We start from the raw sequence: 21941 nt of genomic DNA, 5'->3' as shown, positions 1-21941 counted from the left end.
TGTAACTTACAAACATGTTTTACATTGATCCGGGCCAGGGCTTGGGGAAGCAGGACCTCTCGAGTCCCCCTACATTAGCTTGGTTGGGCTGCCCCACGACTCTATATGGGTAGTTTTTACCTCCTCATCCCAGCTGCAGATGTTGCAGATTCAATGCAGACAGCATTGTGTGCATTCCACAGTGGTCAGAGTGTCTGAACGCAATTGCATTAAATATCTCGTTTTTAAAATGTCGAATAGAAAATGCCAGGTAAGCAGAAGACATGGTGGGAAAACCATCAAATGAAAAACATACGGCAGAAACTGCAGCAAACACAAAGCAGAGGGATTTGTTTTGGACCTTGGTTACCTTTTAACTTCACACAGAACATTCTTTTATAACCCCTGCCATATCTGTCCAGTCTAGATTTGCCCTAATTATGGGTATGTGCTAGCATGGCATTCAGGCCATATCCAAGCAGTAGCATACTAGTATCCACCCGCTGGTACATGTACCTGCTGGAAGGGGTTGGCATATCCTGCAACATAAGTTTGTTTCTTGAAGATGCCACAGTTTTTGTAAAGGCAATAATATTATAATAATAAATTATCAATCTTACCCTCCTAAACAATCAAGGCACATGCAACTATGTGCTATTATTTTTAAAAGGTACAATCCTTATTTTTAAAAGGTACAATCCAGCAAACATGTACAGCAACACTAAGCATTTGTTTGACCATTTTTAAATGCCATTTTAGATTTTTTTCATACTTCAATTGATTAACAAAATCCATTTATCTATTAAATGATATTGAAATGACTGTATATGGCTATTTTTTATGTAACATGATCATGTAGTTCCAGCCACAGGCAACTTGAGAACCTCCATGTAACTTAATGTACAATTGTTAACAACAATGCATGAAAACTTACTCCAAGAAGCTGGTAAAATGCATTATGCTAAAGATGGATTTGTTTATCTAATTACTAATTACACACGTGTCAGTTTACTATTGTTCAAATTGAGAGGAGTCTAGAAACTTATAAATACCTGTCCAACAAGGCATATAACATTCTCAAGCCTGCAAAAGTCAACACCATTTCCACATACTATACACCACATCAACTTATTCCTTGGATAAGAAATATAAGAGCACGTTCTTCTTAATTACATGGCAAAATGCCTGCAGCCCAGGAATCTCTAAAGCTATATCTAGTTGTGAGGCTGGTCATAAGACCCATTCCAATATCTAATTTTAAGATATACAAAAAGGAACCCAAAATAAGGCAAAGATGTTTTATACAATAGACACCCTGTTTCCCTCTACAAATTCCTCAAAATTCCAATCCCTGAGAATGTCTCTGCGAACAGCATGGCACCTTGTCAATCGTGGGCTACCCTCGTTGATGTTAACAGTGGAGTGTGATGGAACAGGAGCAACCCTTGCCCTGACTGTATTGACTTCTACAGAAGGCTGCTGGGTATTTTTTTTGGACCAACATCCCGCTACAGTTCCACATCTCTGCTGCTCTTCTTGGGAGCTAAAGGAGTACGACCTCAAGTCAGATTGAGTCCGTTGTACTACTTGGCAGGTCAAGCATGCTAGACTCATGGCTGCAGTGAGATGGCCTCAACCCTCAGTAGACTTGTCAAAATCTGCTATAACAATCACTAAATTAGAATGCTAATATACTCCAATGTGGAGCAAAAAAAATTCTATCAATAATCATAGAAAGCCTTGTATCTGCAACTATAATAAATCTATAAACTCAATACCATGAAGATGGCATCCATAACAAACTTAATTATATTCATAGTAATTCAACCATTCAGTTCCACATTTACATTTGTTTAGTAAAATAGTTCAAATGGTAATAGAAACAAATTAGTAGCATTCCAGCAATCAGTAAATGAAACTCAAAAGAGTACACACCAGAAACCCTCACACATTAACATATCTAAGACACGTGACATTTAAATAAACCAACTAGAAACAATTAAAAACAGCAAGCAAAAGAAGGTAAACACACATTCATGTATCTTGCACAAAAAACTTAGAGCAATTTAAATGGAAAGTTAGGCAATGTAGCCTGGCAGGCAACTTAAAACACTTGGTAACATGACGAGTAACGAAAAGCATGTAGAATGTATCAATCAATTAGTCGCAATGTCAAATAGAATTAATCAACTGTCTTAACTCATTGTCCACAATTATATCGTCCCTTTAAATAGATGGTTTTAGTTGCATTTATTGGTTTCCAAAATATCTATGTTAGTCTTTAATATGACCACCACTTGTCTTAAAAGTAGATCTGTCTTCTCTTTCCTGAAATTATGCCCATTTTGAAGCTATTCTGAAGAGATGAAGCTTCCAACATCAGGCACACTGCCCCAAGGATGTGCATAGTTGGTAATTAGGAGTTAAAAAGAAAACTCTAGAGATAAGTTCTGTTTTCCCCTTGTCATGTCCCATGGTTTGGAAACCTTAACAATGATGTCCCCAACAAAGCTGGCAACAACTATACCACAAAGGATTAAATATACAAACTGGAGGAAAATAACAGATTGATCATTGTGCAATACAAATAAATGATTATATTGTTACCATAGGGAGTTGATATAATTGGTCAAGCTACTCATCACCACATGTTTGGGAAGTAGTGTAACCAAAACATGGATTAAGAAAGTCAATCCTAACTACAGATGGTAGGAGGAGAATTGTTATTGATACAACACTTGCTACAAAGTTATAGACGAAGATCAGAATTAATAAATGGTAATAATATATATCGACTATAGATAAGTGCCAGCAATTGATAAAAAGAGTATAGAATCTTCCATGCTGTGTAAGACTCAGTTCGAAGGTGGTTGTCTCTTGGCAATCCATAAGAAAGATGTTAAAGACAAGTCAATTAAGCACTAAATATCACCCTATGGATTAATCTTAATCATTGAAAATAATGAGTGTTGTTATTGATAGAAGACAAGATAAAAATCATCTTGTAATCAGTTCAGATATGAAGAGGCACGATTGAAAAGATTCGGCTAATGAAAAGAAGTGATTACAAAGTGACATTAGGAGTATATTTTGAACGCAATTATCATCCCAATTTGTAAGATATAAGGAGGCATTCAAATTTGTTACAGCCAGGCATTTAGGAGGATAATCAGAAAATCAGATTAATTATATCTGACATTCATTAAAGGAATGAGAGTATATATATCCGAGGAAGGGTATATCCAAGGAATGGAGTATAAATATTTGATACTTTTCAGGAAATTATTGAGCATAAGACGAAAACCAAGTATTAAACCCCACATAGACAGATTGTTATGGCATATCTGAACTGTTTTAACAGAAAACTGCATGAAAAGCAACCAGCAATATGTAAATTCATTCATTTATATATGAATAATGTATTCAACTCAGAATAATGAAAATAGATTCATATATGCTACAAATGTAAGCTAGATTTATAATCACTCAAGCATACATACATCTATATGTATATGTATATGTGTGTGTGCGCGCATTAACTTGAATACATTATCTTAAATTATTTATAGATGGTGTATGCGTCTTACCTCATAAGCACTCAGGATGAATGGAAGAAGTAAGTTAGGAATTGCAATTCACCAGTTCTCCCAAGCTAAGTAAGCCATCCTAAGGAATAGAATTGTCATACTGGGATGTCCTTGCCTCTTGTGGGCCAAGAGGTGAGTTGTCATAATGAGACCCTACACACCCCTGGGCTTAGTTGGGTTGAGCAGTTTACATGCATCCCTTCCTACCAAACCAAACTATCATTGGTTATGGGCTTAGTTACCCAGTTCTCCCCCCAGCCCTTCGAACCAGGCAAATTTCGAACTGGTCCTTGGTTCTCGTCCCAGTATCCTTTTGGGTTCAACTTGGGTTCAAATCCAGGCAAGCTGGTTCCCCCAGGCCAAACCCAGGTAGAACCATGGTCAAACCAGGGCAGACCTAGGCAGACTGAGTGCGAACCAGGAAAAAGTTCCACTGAGATACATTCTATAATTTAGTGCAGAAAATGATTATTACAGAATTTGAATAAAGATCTTTAACATTACAAATCAAAATTTGCTTAAGTTCAAATATTTATTGCACTCAATATATCTTCCACTGAAATTTTGATTTCAATTGCTGATAATGACCCATCTGATTAATTGGAAGCTTTGTATTGTGATAAATGATGTATTAAACATTATACAACATCTTCAATAGGTGAAGAAAGTTGCAAGCTACTTATATAACATTTTTAAGTAGGATGTTGATTACAAACTAACAAGCTCTCTGTACAATGAAAAAGTGATAAGGATTCGACAACTTAAAAAGGAGAATGTCATTAGTGCAGCTGATCCCATCGACATTGGCACTATTTATGAATCAACTAATGCCCTTTGATGATGAGAAGAAGAAGATGAAGATTTAGATAATCCATTAGATGATTAAAACATAGTATAAAGATCTAATCTCTAATTGTTGAAAGTCAAAACAATGATACTGGGACTCTGTATTATTTTAATATTTTGATGTTGATAATAGATATGATGTTATGATTAGAAGTTTATAATTTTATTGTTGTTTTTATGATACTATGGGGCATTCTAATCTTCATTCATTCTTCTTGGCTGCATACGTATGTATATGTATGTATATATGACATATGTATGTTTGTATGTATGTGTGTGTGTGATATGATATGATAGATTTTAATGACGTCCACGAGACTAAAGTAGTGTGTGGATAGATATATATATATTTAAATTTTTACATGTTTTTGTACTAACAAACCCAAACAAACCCAAACCGCATTTCAAAATTATGTCGTACCAGCAAAACAGTTCTTCAAACCTGAACTTGAACCCGAACTCGAACCGCTGACTTAGGTTATGGGTAGAAAGACACATTCATTATTCTTTGTAATAAGTTTTCTATTAATCCATGTATCTATTTGTCTATTCATTAAGTTGCTCATTTTTATTTTAAAAAAATGATAAGCTATATTGCCGAATTACTAATTTAGGACAAAAAACTCAAGTAATCACTAGTCAGGGACATTATACCCCTGTATGTGGAAAATAACCAGATAAGCCAGTGTATCCTGCATCAAGGGCATACCATATGTATTTGATACTTAAAATATTTGCTATGTAAGATTTGTAAAGAAAAATAGTTTACTCAGAGGCTTTTGAAATCAAAAAATAAGATCTTATGTAAACAACCATTCATAAATAAAACCACATCAAACTGTAGACTTAGTTGATTATGGGGACTGGGGACTTGGAAAGAACTTAGAGATGTGCAAGTTTCCCCTCTTTGTAAAATATGTATTTTAAAGCCTCTTGAAAGTAAACATGAAAACTTCAATTCTCACTAGTAAGCTCCTGTATCAAGGATCAGGTAAGTTGGTAATTTGAACTTCAAGAGGAAATACTTGCATAAAGACTTTTAGCATATAAATATATATTCAGTGTAGATAAAAATTCAGAAACAGCATCATATCACACTGCATACATTTAGTAAACGGTATGCCTAAACTTTGAAAGAAAACATTTGTAATGAGACTTTTAGCATATAAATATACATTCCTATCATGTAGATGACCATTCAGAAATAGAATCATATCACACCACATATCTAGTAAATAAAATCAATTTATTACCTGTCATAAGGAATGATAACAAACCATTCAAAATGACTTCTTCTTTTGTGAAGAATGGTACGCTTTTGTGAAGAATAAGTCTGAATCGTACGTTTATAAGACTACGCGGACATTCAAGCTTAAAGTTTATGTAACTTTTAAACTGGAGAGATGACAAGATTTTGCATGTAACTTCTACAGAAATAACTGAGAGAGAAAATCCTAGAAAAAGTATGGAAACTAAAACCAATAGTTCTATAAATGTGATGCCTAAACAAAATCATAGAAAACCAAATTGTGATAAATAGATTACAGAATCAGGAATGATGCATAATATTTTTCACAAATAATTCTTTTGGGAGCTCAAAGCGAGATTTGGAAACTAAACAGATATCTTTTTTCCTGAATCTGTTAGCCATTACCTGTAGATACAAGGTATAATCATATAGAACTGGTAAAAATAGGTTCTGCTTTTTTGTAAATAACATGCATGTGTTTTGAAAGGCTAAAAATTGTCAGGCATTGAAGCATAAAGCTTATCAATTTAGGACTAAACATCATAGTAATTACTGTTTATTATGTAGCTTTTAATTTGTAGAGGTGACAACAAAAGGAGCATTCATGCTTGAGTCTCACTCTGCAGCAACAGCAATTTCGGTAAAAACTAACAAGTCAAAAAAGTAATACCTAAACACAGCCACAGGAAAACAAAACATCACAGCAGCTACTGTTTATTACATTGTACCCCGGGGATGCACCCCCCTCCCCCAAATTCAGAGTGTTCCTGCAGACGCACCCGGACTTTGGAATGGCATCCCAGCGTCCCCAGCAGTGCTGCCATTTTTTGCTCTCACCGCCGAGAACACAAGGGCATCCCGTCATCCCTGGAATGCTGAGAAGGACATCTGTGCGTCCCTCACGCATCCCCCACTGCGGCAACATAAAAAGTATGCTTTTAAAAAAAGCATTTTCTAATTGTATATTTGGTTCTATTTGAACCATATGGGTATGGGGCCCCATTTATGGTCTTCCGTCCCTTAAAAGGGCTTCCAAGCTCATTTGTTTTCACATTTTCATTTCTAATTGATTACTACAGCAACAAGAAGAGTGAAGAGTTGAGAAAACCCTATCCAGTCCAAACAACAAGTTTCCTTTCCTCTGTCAGATGGTAAAGATTAATTGGTGATCAAAATTTGTTGTGAAAACATTAAAAGCCAAATGGTTTTCAATAGCTCCTATGCAAAATGCAAGGAATCACAGGATAATGCAGGAAGTAAAGTCTAAACCAACACCAACAAGACTCAGAACAACAGCATAAATTAACAAGAATTAAGACCAATAAAGATCCACAAATCAGAGATTGGTAACTTGCTGCACACCCCTCTGTCTGTCAAAACACTAACAATAGCAAGCCAAGCTCTCTAAAAGAGTTTGGATTCACTTCTATGAAGAAAAAAGAGGCATAAATAGCTTCTTCTTTTTTCAATTTCTCCCTTGACCTCTATTGGTCGTCACTTTTTTATCTTCAAGCAGATCCTAAACTTTACACTTTCATCTACTTCTATGTGCTTCTGCCTCACCAGATCTGAATTAGAATATCTCACCGTAACCCTGTGGCATCACCTGCCCTAAGTCAAATTCAAAGCAGATACAGTAAAAAGTGCCGTCCCTTACACTCAATAACCCAAAAGAAACAAGGCACAACTCGCAGATGTTACCTTTTTCCTTTATTTACATTATGTGAAAAACATAACAAAGTGCAGTGACAAAGAAAACATACCAAGAGCAGTAATGAAGAAAACATAGCTAAGAGCAGCAATAAGTACTCTCCTCACTGGTGTCAACATTTTAGTTTAACCAATTTGTAAAGAGAGAGAATGTAATACGATACAGAGCAATAATAATAAAGCAAGCATCTAAGCAACAGGTGAACTCTGTAACTAATAAGACACAAAATCCATCTATTCCTCTCCAAAAAAAATCTGAGTTACATCTGAAATCAACCGTACACATACAGTTTGCAAGCACTAGCCTAAGAAGCCAATGCCATTGCCTACAAACATAGAAAATATCCTGGAAATGATGTAATCATCTTTCAAACAATCAAATAAATGTAACCAATCACAGACAATCAGCACAGCCCCAAAACTCCATGAACATAGTATTGATAATCATTAGACAGCACTACCTACCTAATAAGCAATAAGTATTTCGGGCATCTAAAACAAGTTTTGGAGAGGACTAATTAGTATTTGCCGGTCCTTTTCTGAACCCTGACATTGCTGGCTCTCACTCCTCAACCACTTCATCCTGCAGTACAATTAATTATAGACCCTCTTCGAAAAAGGAAATTTAAAAACCCTATCCAGTCCAAACAACAAGTTTCCTGTCCTTTGTCAGATGGTACAGATTAACTGGTGATCAAAATTTGTTGTGAAATCATTAATAGCCAAATAGTTTTCAATAGCTCCTATGCAAAATGCAAGGAATCACAGGATAATGCAGGAAGTAAAGTCTAAACCAACACCAACAATATTCAGAACAACAGCATAAATCAACAAGAATTAAGACAAACAGAGAACCACAAATCAGAGATTGGTACCTTGCTGCACCTCCCTCTGTCTGTCAAAACACTAACAATAACAAGCCAAGCTCTCTAAAAGAGTTTGGATTCACTTCTATGAAGAACAATAAGGCATAAATAGCTTCTTTTTTCAATTTCTCCCTTGACCTCTATCAGTCCTCACTATTTTTTATCTTCAAGCAGATCCTAAACTTTACACTTTCATCTACTTCTCTGTGCTTCTGCCTCACCAGATCTGAATTAGAATGTCTCACTGTAACCCTGTCGCATTCCCTGCTTAAGTCAAATTCAAAGTAGATAGAGTAAAGAGTACCGTCCCTTACACTCGATAACCCAAAAGAAACAAGGTACAACTCGCAAATGTTATCCTTTTCCTTTATTTACATTATGTGAAAAATATAACAAAGTGCAGTGACAAAGAAAACATACCAAGAGCAGTAACGAAGAAAAGATAGCTAAGAGCAGTAATAAGTACTCTCCTCACTGATGTCAACATTTTAGTTTAACCAATTTGTAAAGAGAGAGAATGTAATACGAGACAGAACAATAATAATAAAAGCAAGCATCTAAGCACCATTTGAACTCCGCAACTATTAAGACACAAAATCCATCTGTTCCTCTTTCCAACAAAATCTGAGTTACATCTGATATCGACCGTACACATAGGGTTTGCAAGCACTAGCCCAAGAAGACGTAATCATCTTTCGAAAAATCAAATAAACGTAACCAATCACAGACAATCAGCACAGCCCCAAAGCTCCATGAACATAATTTCAAAACTGAAATCCTTCCACATAGATTTGTCGTATTAATCGATAGCATCGTGCAAATCAAGCAATACCCACCAAATTCATACATCTAATCAGGCAAAAGAAACAACACCCAACAAAAAGAAAAGCACCTCTCCTAGGACAAACAACAATGCATACCTTAAACCTACTTTAAAAAACAACTGGAAAGGCCAGAAATGAGATAAGGTTTTTTCCAATTAATGTTTACAACGGTCATCATAATTGGTGCAACCTCTTATAACCTTGTCATCTAAATCTCAGATTCAGATCAAAACGATGTCAACCCCACCGCATGTCCGCGTATACACCCAGATCAAGCTCAATCGAATAAAATTTTAAAGACACGCTACAAATCTAATACAATGGAAAATATACAATAATTGACAGACAGAAAAAATCCAGATTTCGAATTGACGATTAGCGACTTACCTTAACGTCTCCAAACAAATCAAGGGCCACACACAAGCCTAGAATTCAGCGCTTTATTGCCCTCGTACCGATGCAAAACTGCAAGCATATTCAGCCCAACAAAAAACTACAATTAAAAACTCACGCAGCTACCGGTTACCCTCGTACCGATGCAAAACTGCAAGCATATTCAGCCCAACAAAAAACTACAATTAAAAACTCACGCAGCTACCGGCCAAACAAAAAAAACCCTAGCTCTAACATGAAAGAAAACAAACACATGCTGCTATCAACGAATGTCCAACCTTCAGCAACATACGCCTGTGCACAGCTTCCCGGATATAGATCACAATAATAAGATCAAATGGCAACTAAGAAAGACTCGATAGATAAGGCCCTTCCCTGTGCGTTGACGAGAAGTGGAGTAATTTATTATTCTGTTATCTGCGTCTCTCCACTTGTCACCGGCACGGTCAAGTTAAATGGTGGTGTTGTTTGTTAATTTAATAATTGAGGTTAGGTGGGTTTAGTATATAGTTCCGTCCTAAATTAAAGATTTCCAAAATATGGTGAATATAGTTGTTTTTCAACATGAAAGCTATAAACTCGTTTCTAGTTGAAAGAGGAATTCGAAGTGAGCTTCATAATACTTATATTTTTAATAAAAATTAATGGGAAATATGTTGATATATTTTCAATTTAAATGAGATATTAGTTTAAATGTAATTTTAATTATTTAGGTTCAGGCTTATGATTTTGCTTCCAAACTTTCCTTACACTCAACGAGATTGATTTGATCCTCTGAGTTTTGTGTGAGTCATTCAACTTCATCAAACTAAAAGCGCTTCAAAATTAGAATACTTATATTTTTAATAAAAAATAATGCTAAATATGTTGACATATTTTCAATTTAAATGAGATTTTAGTTAAAATGTATTTTTAATTTATTTTTAAGATTCAGTCTTGTTTCAAATTTTATCTTTCACTCAACAATATTTGATTCTTGTGGGCTCTATGTGAGTCATTCAACTTCATCAAACCAAAGGCTTCATGATTATAATACTTTATTTTTAATAAAAAATGACTTCAGAATTATAATACTTATATTTTAATAAAGAATGGCTTCAGAGTTATAGTACTTATATTTTTAATAAAAAATAATGAAAAATGTGTTGACATATTTTCAATTTAAATGAGATATTAGTTAATTTAATGTAATTTTAATTTTTTTAAGGTTCAGTCTTATGACTTTGCCTCCAAATTTTCCTTACCTCAACAAGACTTGATCCTGGTGTGGTGGGCTCTATATGAGCCATTCAACTTCATCAAACCAAAGGTCCTTTGATTGTAATTTTGATTTTAACAATCCATTATTTATCTTAATTAATAATAACATAACCTATAACTTAGTTTTAATACTAGTAATTTTAATAGGAGTTTTATATTTTTAAATACTCAAATAAAAAGTTTTAAATATTTTGTATCTTATAATTTGTAATTTGCATCTACAACAAATATTATTTAATAAATTATTTGCTAAAACCATACAATTTTAAAACATATTGATGTAATTTACCTAAAGTCTTCCTTGACATCTTGCTTAATTAGAAAGAAGACCTTTCATATTGCAAAGTCAATAACTTTATTGCACACTTGTTTGTTAATTTTAAGCAAAGAACTTGAAAATAATTGAACTTGAAAAGAAAAACTATCTGGGAAGGGTGACAACTATCCAACAACAAAAAATTAATTTATGCTAGAAAGCTCTCACATATGCCTATTAGCTTAATTATTTGGATTTAGTTTTGGAATTTGATCTTTTATGATTCTTAGTAAATGATATTATTGGTGGACATTTTATCTCATTTCATTTATTTTGAATATCTTCATCCCATGTGCCAAATTTGGCATTTTCTTTAAGGGCCCATTTGTTTTGTGGAATAGGATCAGAATTGGGATACTAGTAACCCAGTTTTGTCAAATTTGTCAATTGTGTGCAAAATGATAAAATGGCATTAGAATTTCAGAATTCTAATTTTGCCCCAAAATGAGGTTACCACACTTCCATCTGGATAGATGGAATTGGGAATTGACTTCCAGGTATAGCTTTTTGATGATTGGAAAGAAATTAAAATATATAAATTTTTGAAGTCCCTTGGAGAACGACGACAAAGATTTCTCTTTTGCTAGGTCTTGCAAGTCAAAGGGTTCTCTTAATGTAGTTTCTTCTCTCTATTTCTTCTAGTACAAATAGTATGTTGTCTAGATTCGTACAACAGACTACAACTAGGGTGAGATCCAGCTTCACCCCCTCCCCATCCCAGGAGCACCTAAATATTCTCCCAAGTCGACTCCTAGTTGCTCCTATTGATATCCATTCCCCCCACCCCCATTCGGCATCTCATTAGATCAATTCTGCAAGATCATCAATTCATCTTCTTTATCTTTATTTGGGTGATTCTTATCCATTATATCAATCCCATAAAAGTTATTTCTTTTTTATTCCATAGTTAAGATTATGAAAGCACTTTCAAAAACTCCAAAATACGTCAAAATGATTTGAACATCAATGTAAATTTTGTCCCAAACATTAGACATTTGTCTGCATCTTTTTAGTATGTGCTCTTTTCAGATGGAGAACCACAACGTTGGGATTCCCTACAAGTGTATTCACGTGTTTAGTTATTGTTCTATGTTCTTTGTGTTTGCCTTCATATTCAATTAAAGGGAAGTTTTTGTGAGATCATTTTTTATGCATTTTTTTGGGTGGGCTTCTCTGCCCATTTTCTCTCATCGACATCGCCCCCTCCTACAAAGAAATGTGCAAGGAAACATTTTGCATTAAAGACTCCCACATATTCACATGTAGCAGCAGTTGTAACACCATTTAAAATCATGACAAATCTATGTGGATGTTATTAATTTCATTTTAAACAACCCTAATACACAACCTAGGGATTACACACTTGAAGAATTACTCAATGATAGAAGTCTAATTATTAAAAAAAAAATTAAAAATGTCTAATTCCAATTCCAGTTTCACGAACCAAAAGAAAAAGATGTATCTTCCCACTCATCTTCTAGGTGAAACAAACAAGATCAACTAATTTCCCAAAATCTGATTTTAGAAAACAAAATCTGATTTTGACAAATTCAGGATATGAATCAAAACCCAAATTTTCTAATTCCACAAAAAAAATGGGCCCTAAATTTCTAGTTGACATTTCCAACTTTATAATACTATCTTCAATAATTTAAATTAGTTCTCCAACATCCTTTTCCTTTTCCTTAAAGACCCTTCTATTCCTCTATTTTCAAATTTCCTAAACTAGAATTGACAATACAATGGTCCATAAATGAGAACAAAAAATGGTGATAGAGACTTCTCTTTTGCTGGGTCTTGCAAGTCAAAGGGTGCTCTTGATATAATATCTTCTCTTTATTTCTTCTGGTACAAATTGTATGCTATCTGGATTCATACAACAGACTACAACTAGGGCATGATCTAGCTTCACCCCCTCCCCATCCTAGGAGCACCTAAATATTCTCCCTAGTTGACTCTTGGTTGCTCCTTTCAGTATCCCTTCCCCCCACCCCCATTCGGGATCTCATTGGATCAATTTTGCAGGATCATCAATTCATCTTCTTTATCTTTATCTGGGTGATTATCATCCATTATATCAATCACAAAAAAAATTAAAATTAAAATTTAAAAAATTCCATAGTTAACATTATCAAAGCACTTTCAAAAACTCCAAAATAGGTCAAAATTATTTGAACATCAACATAAATTTTATCCCAAACATTAGACATTTGTCTGCATCTTTTTAGTATGTGCTCTCTTCATATGGAGAACCACAACATTGGGTTTCCCTACAAGTGTATTCACATGTTTGGTTATTGTTCTTTGCTCTTTTTGTTTGCCTTCATATTCAATTAAAGGGAAGTTTTTGTGAGATTGTTTTTGATGCATTCTTTTAGTTGGGCTTATATGCCCATTTTCTCTCATTGACATTGACATCGACCCCTCCTACAAAGAAATGTGCAAGGAAGCATTTTGCATTAAAGATTTCCTCATATTCATGTGTAGTAGTTGTTGTAATGCCATATCAAATCATTACGAACCTATGTGGATGTTAGTAATTTCATTTTAAAATGACCCTAATACACAACCCAGGGATTACACGCTTGAAGAATTACTCAATGATAGAAGTCTGATTATAAATTTTTTTTATAAAAATGTCTAATTCCAATTTTGATTTCATGAACCAAAAGAAAAAGATGTATCTTCCCACTCATCATCTAGGTGAAACGAATGAGATCAACTAATTTCCAAAATCTAATTCCAAAAAACAAAACCTGATTTTGACAAATTCAAGATATGAATCAAACCCCAATTTTGCTAATTTCACAAAAAAAATGGAACTTAAATTTTTAATTGACATTTCAAACTTTAAAATATTATCTTCAATCATTTAAATTAGTTCTCCAACATCCTTTTCCTTTTCCTCAAAGATCCTCTTATTCCTTTATTTTCAAATTTCCCAAACTAGAATTGATGGTACAATGGTCCATAAATGAGAACAAAGAGATTTTCTCTTGAGATTTGGCCAACTACCTATAGAATATATAATACCTTCAAATCAAGGGATGTTCCATCCAAATTTTATTTTATCCAATCCTAACAATATGTTGCACATGCATAGTTCAGTAGTAAATAGTTGCTTGATTCTACATTTTTAGGCATGAAGGAGATCTAGTAGACTAGTGGAAGCCAAATTATTAAGATGATCTCTTGCAATAATATGTGTATGTAGAATTATCCAAAGAAATTCCCCACTTTAGGTAAAACTGCAAGATTCCAACCCAATGGATCAAACTGTTTGTGATTTACATTTATCACTTTATATATTACTTAGCCAAGTTTTCATGCATTCTCCTCTCTTAGATGCACACCAAATGGTTCCACCTTATTTTCTACTAATCTTGTCATTGTCTAATTTAGTTCTTTCAATTTTATTTGTTATATTTTATGAAGTTGTGAAAGTCATCGAGTCTAACCATGTGTAGGATATGCATATACACTTCAAAATTTGTTTCTATGTAAATAATTACTTTGGACCCTTTCAAAAGTCTTATTCCAACATAATCCATAATATTGATGTCGTCGATGATTGGTTTGTGACCATTCCAATGAATCAAGCCAAACAATTATAGATTCTCCATGTTAGGTGATCTATAATTATATTTATGCTTTCGCAAAAGAGTTTTTGAATAACATATCCCTTGCATGTATTATCGATTGCTCAGATTCAATTTGTCTATGAGGAATTTGTATATTCACTTTGAAATATTTTATATCATAATCTAATTGGCTCTCTACACATCCTCTAAATATTTTATATCATAATGATAGTTTTACACTTAAGGGAATATTTTGTGTCTTCATTTGGCTCAATTGAATCCCCCAACTTCTTGTGCATTTTCCCAACTAATTAATGAAACTTTCTTATCATCTTGAGCACCTTCCCAAAGAAACTTTTTGAGACTAGACTTTCCATATATAATTCTACTTTGCATGTTATCTAATAGCCTCTCTCTCTCTCTCTCTCTCTCTCTCTCTCTCTCTCTCTCTCTCTCTCTCTCTCTCTCTCTCTCTCTCTCTCTCTCTCTCTCTCTCTCTCTCTCTCTCTCTCTCTTTGTATATATATATATATATATATATATGTTTGTGTGTGTGTGTATACATATATGTATGTATGTATATGATTGATCTAATCATGGCATTTCTTTTGACTAGAGAATGCCATTTTTTTTTCATGACACTGCTTGTATTTTACTCCTCTCCACTACTTCCTCTTAATGAATAGTTTTGCAAGTACTAGTGAAAATTAGATTTCTAAGGTGTTTAATAGGCATAATGATTGTGAGAAAACCCAAAAATGTTGCACTAACTTTTTTAATATTCTTTTAAGTATTAAAAAAATAAATTCATATTTTTATTTTCTTGTGCTTTGCTTAGACATATATTGAGTATTCATCCAAAATTTCCTCAATAATTCTTGATTCCATGATACTTGCTTCCTCAAACAACATTGATTCATATGCAAGTTATCCATGAGTAATTGTGCCAATGTGATTGACCACTTTTATAACTTTCCAACGACTATAATCCCATCTTCATTTGTGTCTCTCCCTATTGCCTCCACCATTGTGACAAATAAAAATGAAGATATTGGATCCCCTGACCTTGTGTTATTTGATGCAATAAAAAATCCACACAAAGAATCATTGCATGCAATATAATGTCACACTGATGAAATGCAATATTGAATCATCTCTAACAAGAAGCTTTCAGATTGGGCGATTGAAGAGTTTGCAAAAATGGCTAGGAAGTACAACAGGCTGGTGAAAATTGGTAATGCATACTTTAGCCCTGGCTACATTTCTCACCCTTGGAGATTTGTTATGTTTGTGATAATTTAGTATCTTACTTTAGATGGCCACTTTACTAAGATATATGGACACCATTTTATGTTGGTTGACTATTTTAGGCATAGTGCTAGGCTAAATTTACCCTTCTACCTCAAATAATATTTAGGTAACACTATTTTAGCCATTCAAAATGATCCTAAGGGTGATCATGCTTGTCATGAGGGGTTAACGTTCTAGTTATGAAACTTTTGAAATCTAAAGAAGTGGATAGACCCTAGGAGAGCAAGAAATCTTTAGATTTTGAGACAAAGGGAAGTGAACCAGAGGAGGAATTTGATGAGGATACAAAGGATGAGATTTTTGAGGTTGAGATGAAGAAGAGGAAGAAATGTGATCTAGGGAGCTTGTTTAGGAAGAAAAGGAAGGATAAGGAGATTGATAATGAACAATACATTGATTCTAAAGAGGAGCAAGAAGAGGGTATTAAGAAGAGAGGTACTCCAGGCAAGGTTTCAGGAAACAAGGGGAAGAATGTTGAAAGGGATTTTGTCCCCTCTAATGATGAACTCCTAACTAAGAGGGTGGAGAGAAAAAGGAAAAAAGTGTGCTCAGGATTTGGATGCTGATAAAGGGCTTAAGGAGACTGAGCTAGATAGGAACAAATAGGGGGGCATGAGGATTACCTTGTGCATAATGGGATGAGGAAGACCAGGGTTTTCTGAAGGGAATCTTTGGTAACCTAGGGCTTATGATGAAGGATATTGGTAATCTAAAGTAGTAAATGCAAGACATGTCAAGGGATTTTGATTAGCTCAACAGGACAGTTAGGGGGAGAGAATGCTAGGTCAGCACATTGATAGACTTTTTGAGGCTATAGGCAATGCTAAAGAGATAAAGAATTTGATGAAACATTTTCAACCACTTCAAGCCAAGAACAAAAGTTTAGATCAACTAAGAAAAGACCTTCAAAAAAGAGTGGATAGTATGGATACTAGAGTGGGTAACTTGGAGAAAACGGTTAAGATATTGGCCGATCAAAACTGCACTATCTTGAAGATTGTGGCTAACAAATTTAACAACCTGTTGAATAAGCTTGAACATGGTAGAGGCCAATATTCTAAGGATATGAAAGAGGAATAGGGTCCAAGCAAGCAAACAAGGGCTAATTCCAAGAAGAATGAGGGTGTGGAAGTAAAAATTTTGGATGATATGAAAGCCTTTGTAGAAAACATGAGCATCCTGGCAGATCAAGTAGTGGATCTTTTGAAGACACTGCAGTTGTCTTGAGGGTTGTTTTTTTGCTTTCCTTTTGCTATCTTTTCATGCATAGTTGTATTTTGGCCTCTTGTCTTTGGCCTATCTAGTCTATTCTTTTTTAGGCTATGAGGCCTTCTATTTTTTGAGCTTCTCTGGTCTTATTTCTATGATACTTTGTACAAGGTTTCGAGTCCTTTAAGACCTATTTTTATGTAATCAAAACAAAACAAAAATTCTCCAAACATATTCATAAGTGCTAATAAAAATATATATTTTACCTTGTCATGTGCCTTTCTTAAGTCTACTTTGATCAGCATCCCCTTTATTTCTTTTGGAATCATAGTATTAATTGTCCTTCCTACAAAAATTATGCTATCAATTATCTCCCCACCAGGCTTGAAACCATTTTGTTCCAAGGATATTATAGATTCTAATACTTTTTCATTCTATAAGGCAACTATTTTGAAATTATTTTTTTAAATAACGTTGCATAGGAATACTATTATATTGTTACCAAATACACATTTTTCTTTAGAAACAAAGAAATATTTGTATTGTAATTTTCCTTGACAAACTTTTTCTCCATCTCAAGGGATGTTCCATCCAAATTTTCTTTTATCCAATCCCAAAAATATGTTGCACATGTGTAGTTCAATAGTAAATGGTTACCTAATTCTTCATTTTGAGGTGTAAAGGACATCTAGTAGAGGAAGCCAATGTATTAAGATGATCTCTTGTAAGAATATATGTGTGTAGAATTATCCAAAGAAATGGTCCACTTTAGGTAAAACTAGAAGATTCCAACCCAATGGATCAAACTATTTGTGATTTATAATTATCACTTTCTATATTGTGTAGCCTAGTTTTCAGGCATTCTCCTCTCTTACATGCACACCAAATAGTTTCACCTTATTTTCTACTAATCTTGTTGTTATCTAATTTAGTTCATTCAACACTATTTTTAGATCTTATGAAGTTGGGAAATTCATTGAGTCTAACCATTTGCGAGATATGCCTATATATTCAAAATTTATTTCCATATAAAAAATTACTTTGGACACCTTCAAAATTCTTATTTCAACATAATCCATAATATTGATGTTGTCGATGATTGGTTTGTGACCATTCCAATGAATCAAGCCAAAAGTGTGTTTTATGTCCATTATAGATTCTCCATGTTAGGTGATTTGTAATTATATTTACATTTTCCCAAAAAAGTTTTTGAATAACATATCCCTTGCATGTAATATCAATTGCTCAGATTCAATTTGTCTATGAGAAATCCATATATTCACTTTGAAATATTTTACATTGTAATCTATTTGGCTCTCTATGCATCCTCCATGATATTTTTACACCTAAAGGAATATTGTGTGTCTTCATTTGGCTCAATTGAATCCCCCAACTATTGGAAACTACAATTGGAACAATTGTTATGTTGTCATTGATGTCAAACCCAATGGTAAGAAAGAGTGTCAAACTAGTGGAGATAAATTTACTAACAATGTAGAGTGTCATATCATTTGATTGATGAAGAGGATTTGAAAAGAAGAGATAGTAAGGTGAGCTAGTGACGTTGTTGTGTGATGTGAAGTTAAGTATTATGGAATTACAATCAACACTTGATAAGGTAGTCCTTAACAAGATAATGTGTTGTTTAATCATTACATGAAGTGAAGAAGCCAAATGAATTGATGGATGAGTAAATGGACAAGATTTGAGTTAAACTCTAAGCTTGAACAAGTACCAATGTTGGTTGGTCAGTGAAGAAAGTAAAGGAAAAGATTAAGGAACTTAAGTAGAAGCCGAACAAACAACTTAAGCTGAGTGATAGTTATTGCAGAGCAAGTTGATGAAGAAACATTAGTAGCATCTGAGCATGGTAATGGCTGAGTGAGCCAGTGAATGTTGAGCAAAACATAGTGTATGTCAAGCTACACAATGATGATTGATCAGGAGAACACAATGATTGTTGAGTGATAGCAAAAACTACAGTTTGTGAAAAATTTGAATTTGAGGTTGATATATTTGGAATTTCATATTAGTCAAAGCGTATGGATGATAAGGATTGATGAGATGGAGTATTTAATGCATGATGAGAGTTTTTTATGTGATCAAAGGCAAGGATTTTATCAGAAGTTTCTAGAAGGAGAAGGAAAATAAACTAATGGAAGGATTTGATGAATCTGACCTAATCCTAAGATCTATGATGATGTTTAAGTGAAAATATATCAAAATTACCTATTTAAGGAGGCATAAGAGATGATTTCTAAGGTTTGTTTGCTATTGATTGGAGGTCTTAAGGATAAGTTGTGAAGAGCATAGCAGTAGAGGAAAAGTGTGAAGAGTTTGGTGAAGTGTGATTGCTTTGAAGGCATGCCAAGTAGATTAGTGATAGAGATGTGAATGGAGGCCAGTCAATGAACCAACAGATGAGTGAATGGAGATCTGAATTTGCAAAGTGAGTTATACTTACAAATCAAACTTACTATTACATTCTGACCATTATGGCAGTCAAAATCCTTTAATCAAGGTGACATTCTAATGGAATGGTCTATAATACTTGAACAAGGCCACTCCTGATAGGGTGATTAAATCCTTTAATAGTTTCACATTTAATAGTGTGTTGTATAATCTTTAACAAGGTTGGTTCTTAACTGAGCTCACTTTAGAAGAGTGAAAAATTGGTAGCATGTTACTTGATGTTTTCTTCCCAAATTGGGTTTCCACGTTAAATCCTAGTGTCAAAGTGTTATTTACATGTGTGGATGTTTCTTTGTGCATGTTATTTTTATAGTTATTTATTTACTATTAGTTGACACACATAGCCAGAATAAAGAGTTAAAGTTTGTTTTAGATTAAGGTAAAAATGGGTTTTGAGGGGACCCGAAACCCCTAACAATAGTAAAAAAAGATGTTCAAACATAGCATGACTAGGAAACAAGATCCTAAGACCAAAAAGCAAACACAAAATTAGGTTTTATAGGAACCTGAAACCACAGAATGTATCCAAAAAATGTGACCAAGTTTTACAAGGACTTGGAACCTACAAGTTTTACAAAGCTTACCAGATAGAAAACTAAAACCAAAAACAGAAAAAACCAAACCACTACTGTAGCTCCTTGATCATCTTAATAGCCTCCTTCCCCACTTTAGCTATACTATGAGTAGTATCAGTAGGAGAAAAGCCAGTACCGGCAGTAACTTTAGCAGACTTCTTCCGCGAGCTCAATCTGGTCCTTTTACTTGGTCCTCCAAGAGACATAATATCCTCATTGGTCCTCTTCCCCAAACTTGTCGCAGTTGCACACAAACTAGAAGTCATTTGTTCCTTATTATTGCCACTTTCCTTGATCATATGTCGAAGACCTTTTTTGTATTCCTTTAGTTTATCAGGTATAATTCCCACCTGAGTATCCAACAACACAAGTTTGGCCCAGTCATTCTCCTGATCCTTCTGCACTTTGCCCAATTTTTTCTTAAGTTTCATAATCTCATTGTAAGTCCAAGAATCTCCATGGGGAGAGGAGTCAGCTTTAATCTTTGTAGTATTAAGGAAGGATATCAAAATCCCCAAACTCAAGTCATCTTCCGTCTTCTCCCTAGGAATCTCCATGCCCTTCTCATCCTCTTTACCTAAACCTTTCTCCCTTCCCATCTCCTTCTCCACATTCTCCTCTCCAAGTCTCTAGGTCTCTCCATCCTGGTCATCTTCATTACCAGTATTGTCTAACCCTTCATTTTTTCCTAGATTTTTGTCCACATCATTCTTCTCAGTCTCATTTTTACTACCAGGATAACCCTCTAAATTAGAACTAATATCCCCCATCTCTGTGTCTTCCTCTATCTCTACATTTTTATCTTCATCTTTATTAGAGGAATCAATAATTTCCTCAACATTTTTTTGGGGAGTATCCTTAATCGTTAATTTCTTCTTCACGCTCTGTCCTTCATCCCCTTTGCCCTTTCTAGACTAGGATTCACTCACCAACCTCCTTTTCTTCTCTGAAATAGGAGAAACAACAATCGCCTTTTCCTTGCAATAATTATCAATTAAGAGAATGAGGCCTTCATGAAGGATAGGGTGAGAGTCTTTCTTCCTATGGGCCTGGAGGCTTTGTAATAACAAAAACCTCAAGTAGAAAGGAAAAGAAATCCTATCTTTATATCGAAAATGGTTCAGAAAAACAAAATGGAACTTGTGGACTCTTTTGGATCTTCCATCTAAAATAAAATATTCACAAAGACATGATAACACATCCCTCCACATTACCTTTATCTAGTTAAGCTCATAAAAGTCCCCATTCTTCTCCAACTTTTGCTCTTCCTCCTTAGTTTTTTGAAACCTCTTGAAGGCGATATTAGAGATGGTCATTTCCTTGTTATATTTCAGTCCATCCATTAGGAGACCAATCACTTTAGCAATGAAGTCATCTGTGAGATGAACTGTGACACCATGCAAAGTTACCCTATCCTCGAACTAGTTCTTAAAGAAAGCTTCAGTAACATGCAGTTTGAAACCATGCAATTGCTCCAAGTAAGAAGTCACATTTTATTTCTCAAGAATTTGCTAGATAGCAGCTTTTTCCTTCCAATTTTTGCAATTGTTGGGCTCTTATTTCCTCAGCTCTCCCCCCATTTTCAAACAATGTTTATCTCTGAGAACAAACAGAGTAGCTAAACCTAGAAAAAGAGGTAAAATGAAGCAAGCCAAAATACTCTCAAAAGTTAACAAGGATTTCATTAATCTTCCTTCGTGCCATGCTCAGATAATAATAGCAATGAAGTACATCCTCGAGCTTGTAGCACACCCCTCCGTAGA

At 34.4% G+C, this 21941-nt stretch overlaps 2 protein-coding genes across 2 annotated transcripts; both read right to left on the bottom strand.

Moving 5' to 3' along the window:
• Positions 1 to 1021: 1021 nt before the first annotated feature.
• Positions 1022 to 9885, bottom strand: LOC149534469 (uncharacterized). The gene is made up of 2 exons (XM_089803441.1): positions 9449 to 9885; positions 1022 to 1637 (listed from the first exon to the last, which is right to left on the bottom strand). The coding sequence occupies exon 2, from the start codon at positions 1591 to 1593 to the stop codon at positions 1279 to 1281; it is 315 nt and encodes a 104-aa protein (XP_089659567.1). The 5' UTR covers positions 1594 to 1637; positions 9449 to 9885; the 3' UTR covers positions 1022 to 1278.
• On the bottom strand, positions 4804 to 9426 carry LOC149534470 (uncharacterized). The gene is made up of 2 exons (XM_089803440.1): positions 8658 to 9426; positions 4804 to 8489 (listed from the first exon to the last, which is right to left on the bottom strand). Exon 2 carries the CDS (start codon positions 6662 to 6664, stop codon positions 6332 to 6334), a length of 333 nt encoding a protein of 110 aa, XP_089659566.1. The 5' UTR covers positions 6665 to 8489; positions 8658 to 9426; the 3' UTR covers positions 4804 to 6331.
• Positions 9886 to 21941: the final 12056 nt, after the last annotated feature.

Source organism: Cupressus sempervirens, chromosome 10, assembly GCF_028749045.1.
Source record: "Cupressus sempervirens isolate cs-2001-9-10 chromosome 10, ASM2874904v1, whole genome shotgun sequence".
Taxonomy (NCBI): Eukaryota; Viridiplantae; Streptophyta; class Pinopsida; order Cupressales; family Cupressaceae; genus Cupressus; species Cupressus sempervirens.
Note: the sequence above shows the minus strand (reverse complement) of the source record. Positions and strands in the feature narration are given on the sequence as shown.

Bases quoted from the DNA above. Each gene is read 5' to 3' on its own strand.
- LOC149534469 (XM_089803441.1), bottom strand. From the start codon at position 1,593: ATGAGTCTAGCATGCTTGACCTGCCAAGTAGTACAACGGACTCAATCT.
- LOC149534470 (XM_089803440.1), bottom strand. From the start codon at position 6,664: ATGGGGCCCCATACCCATATGGTTCAAATAGAACCAAATATACAATTA.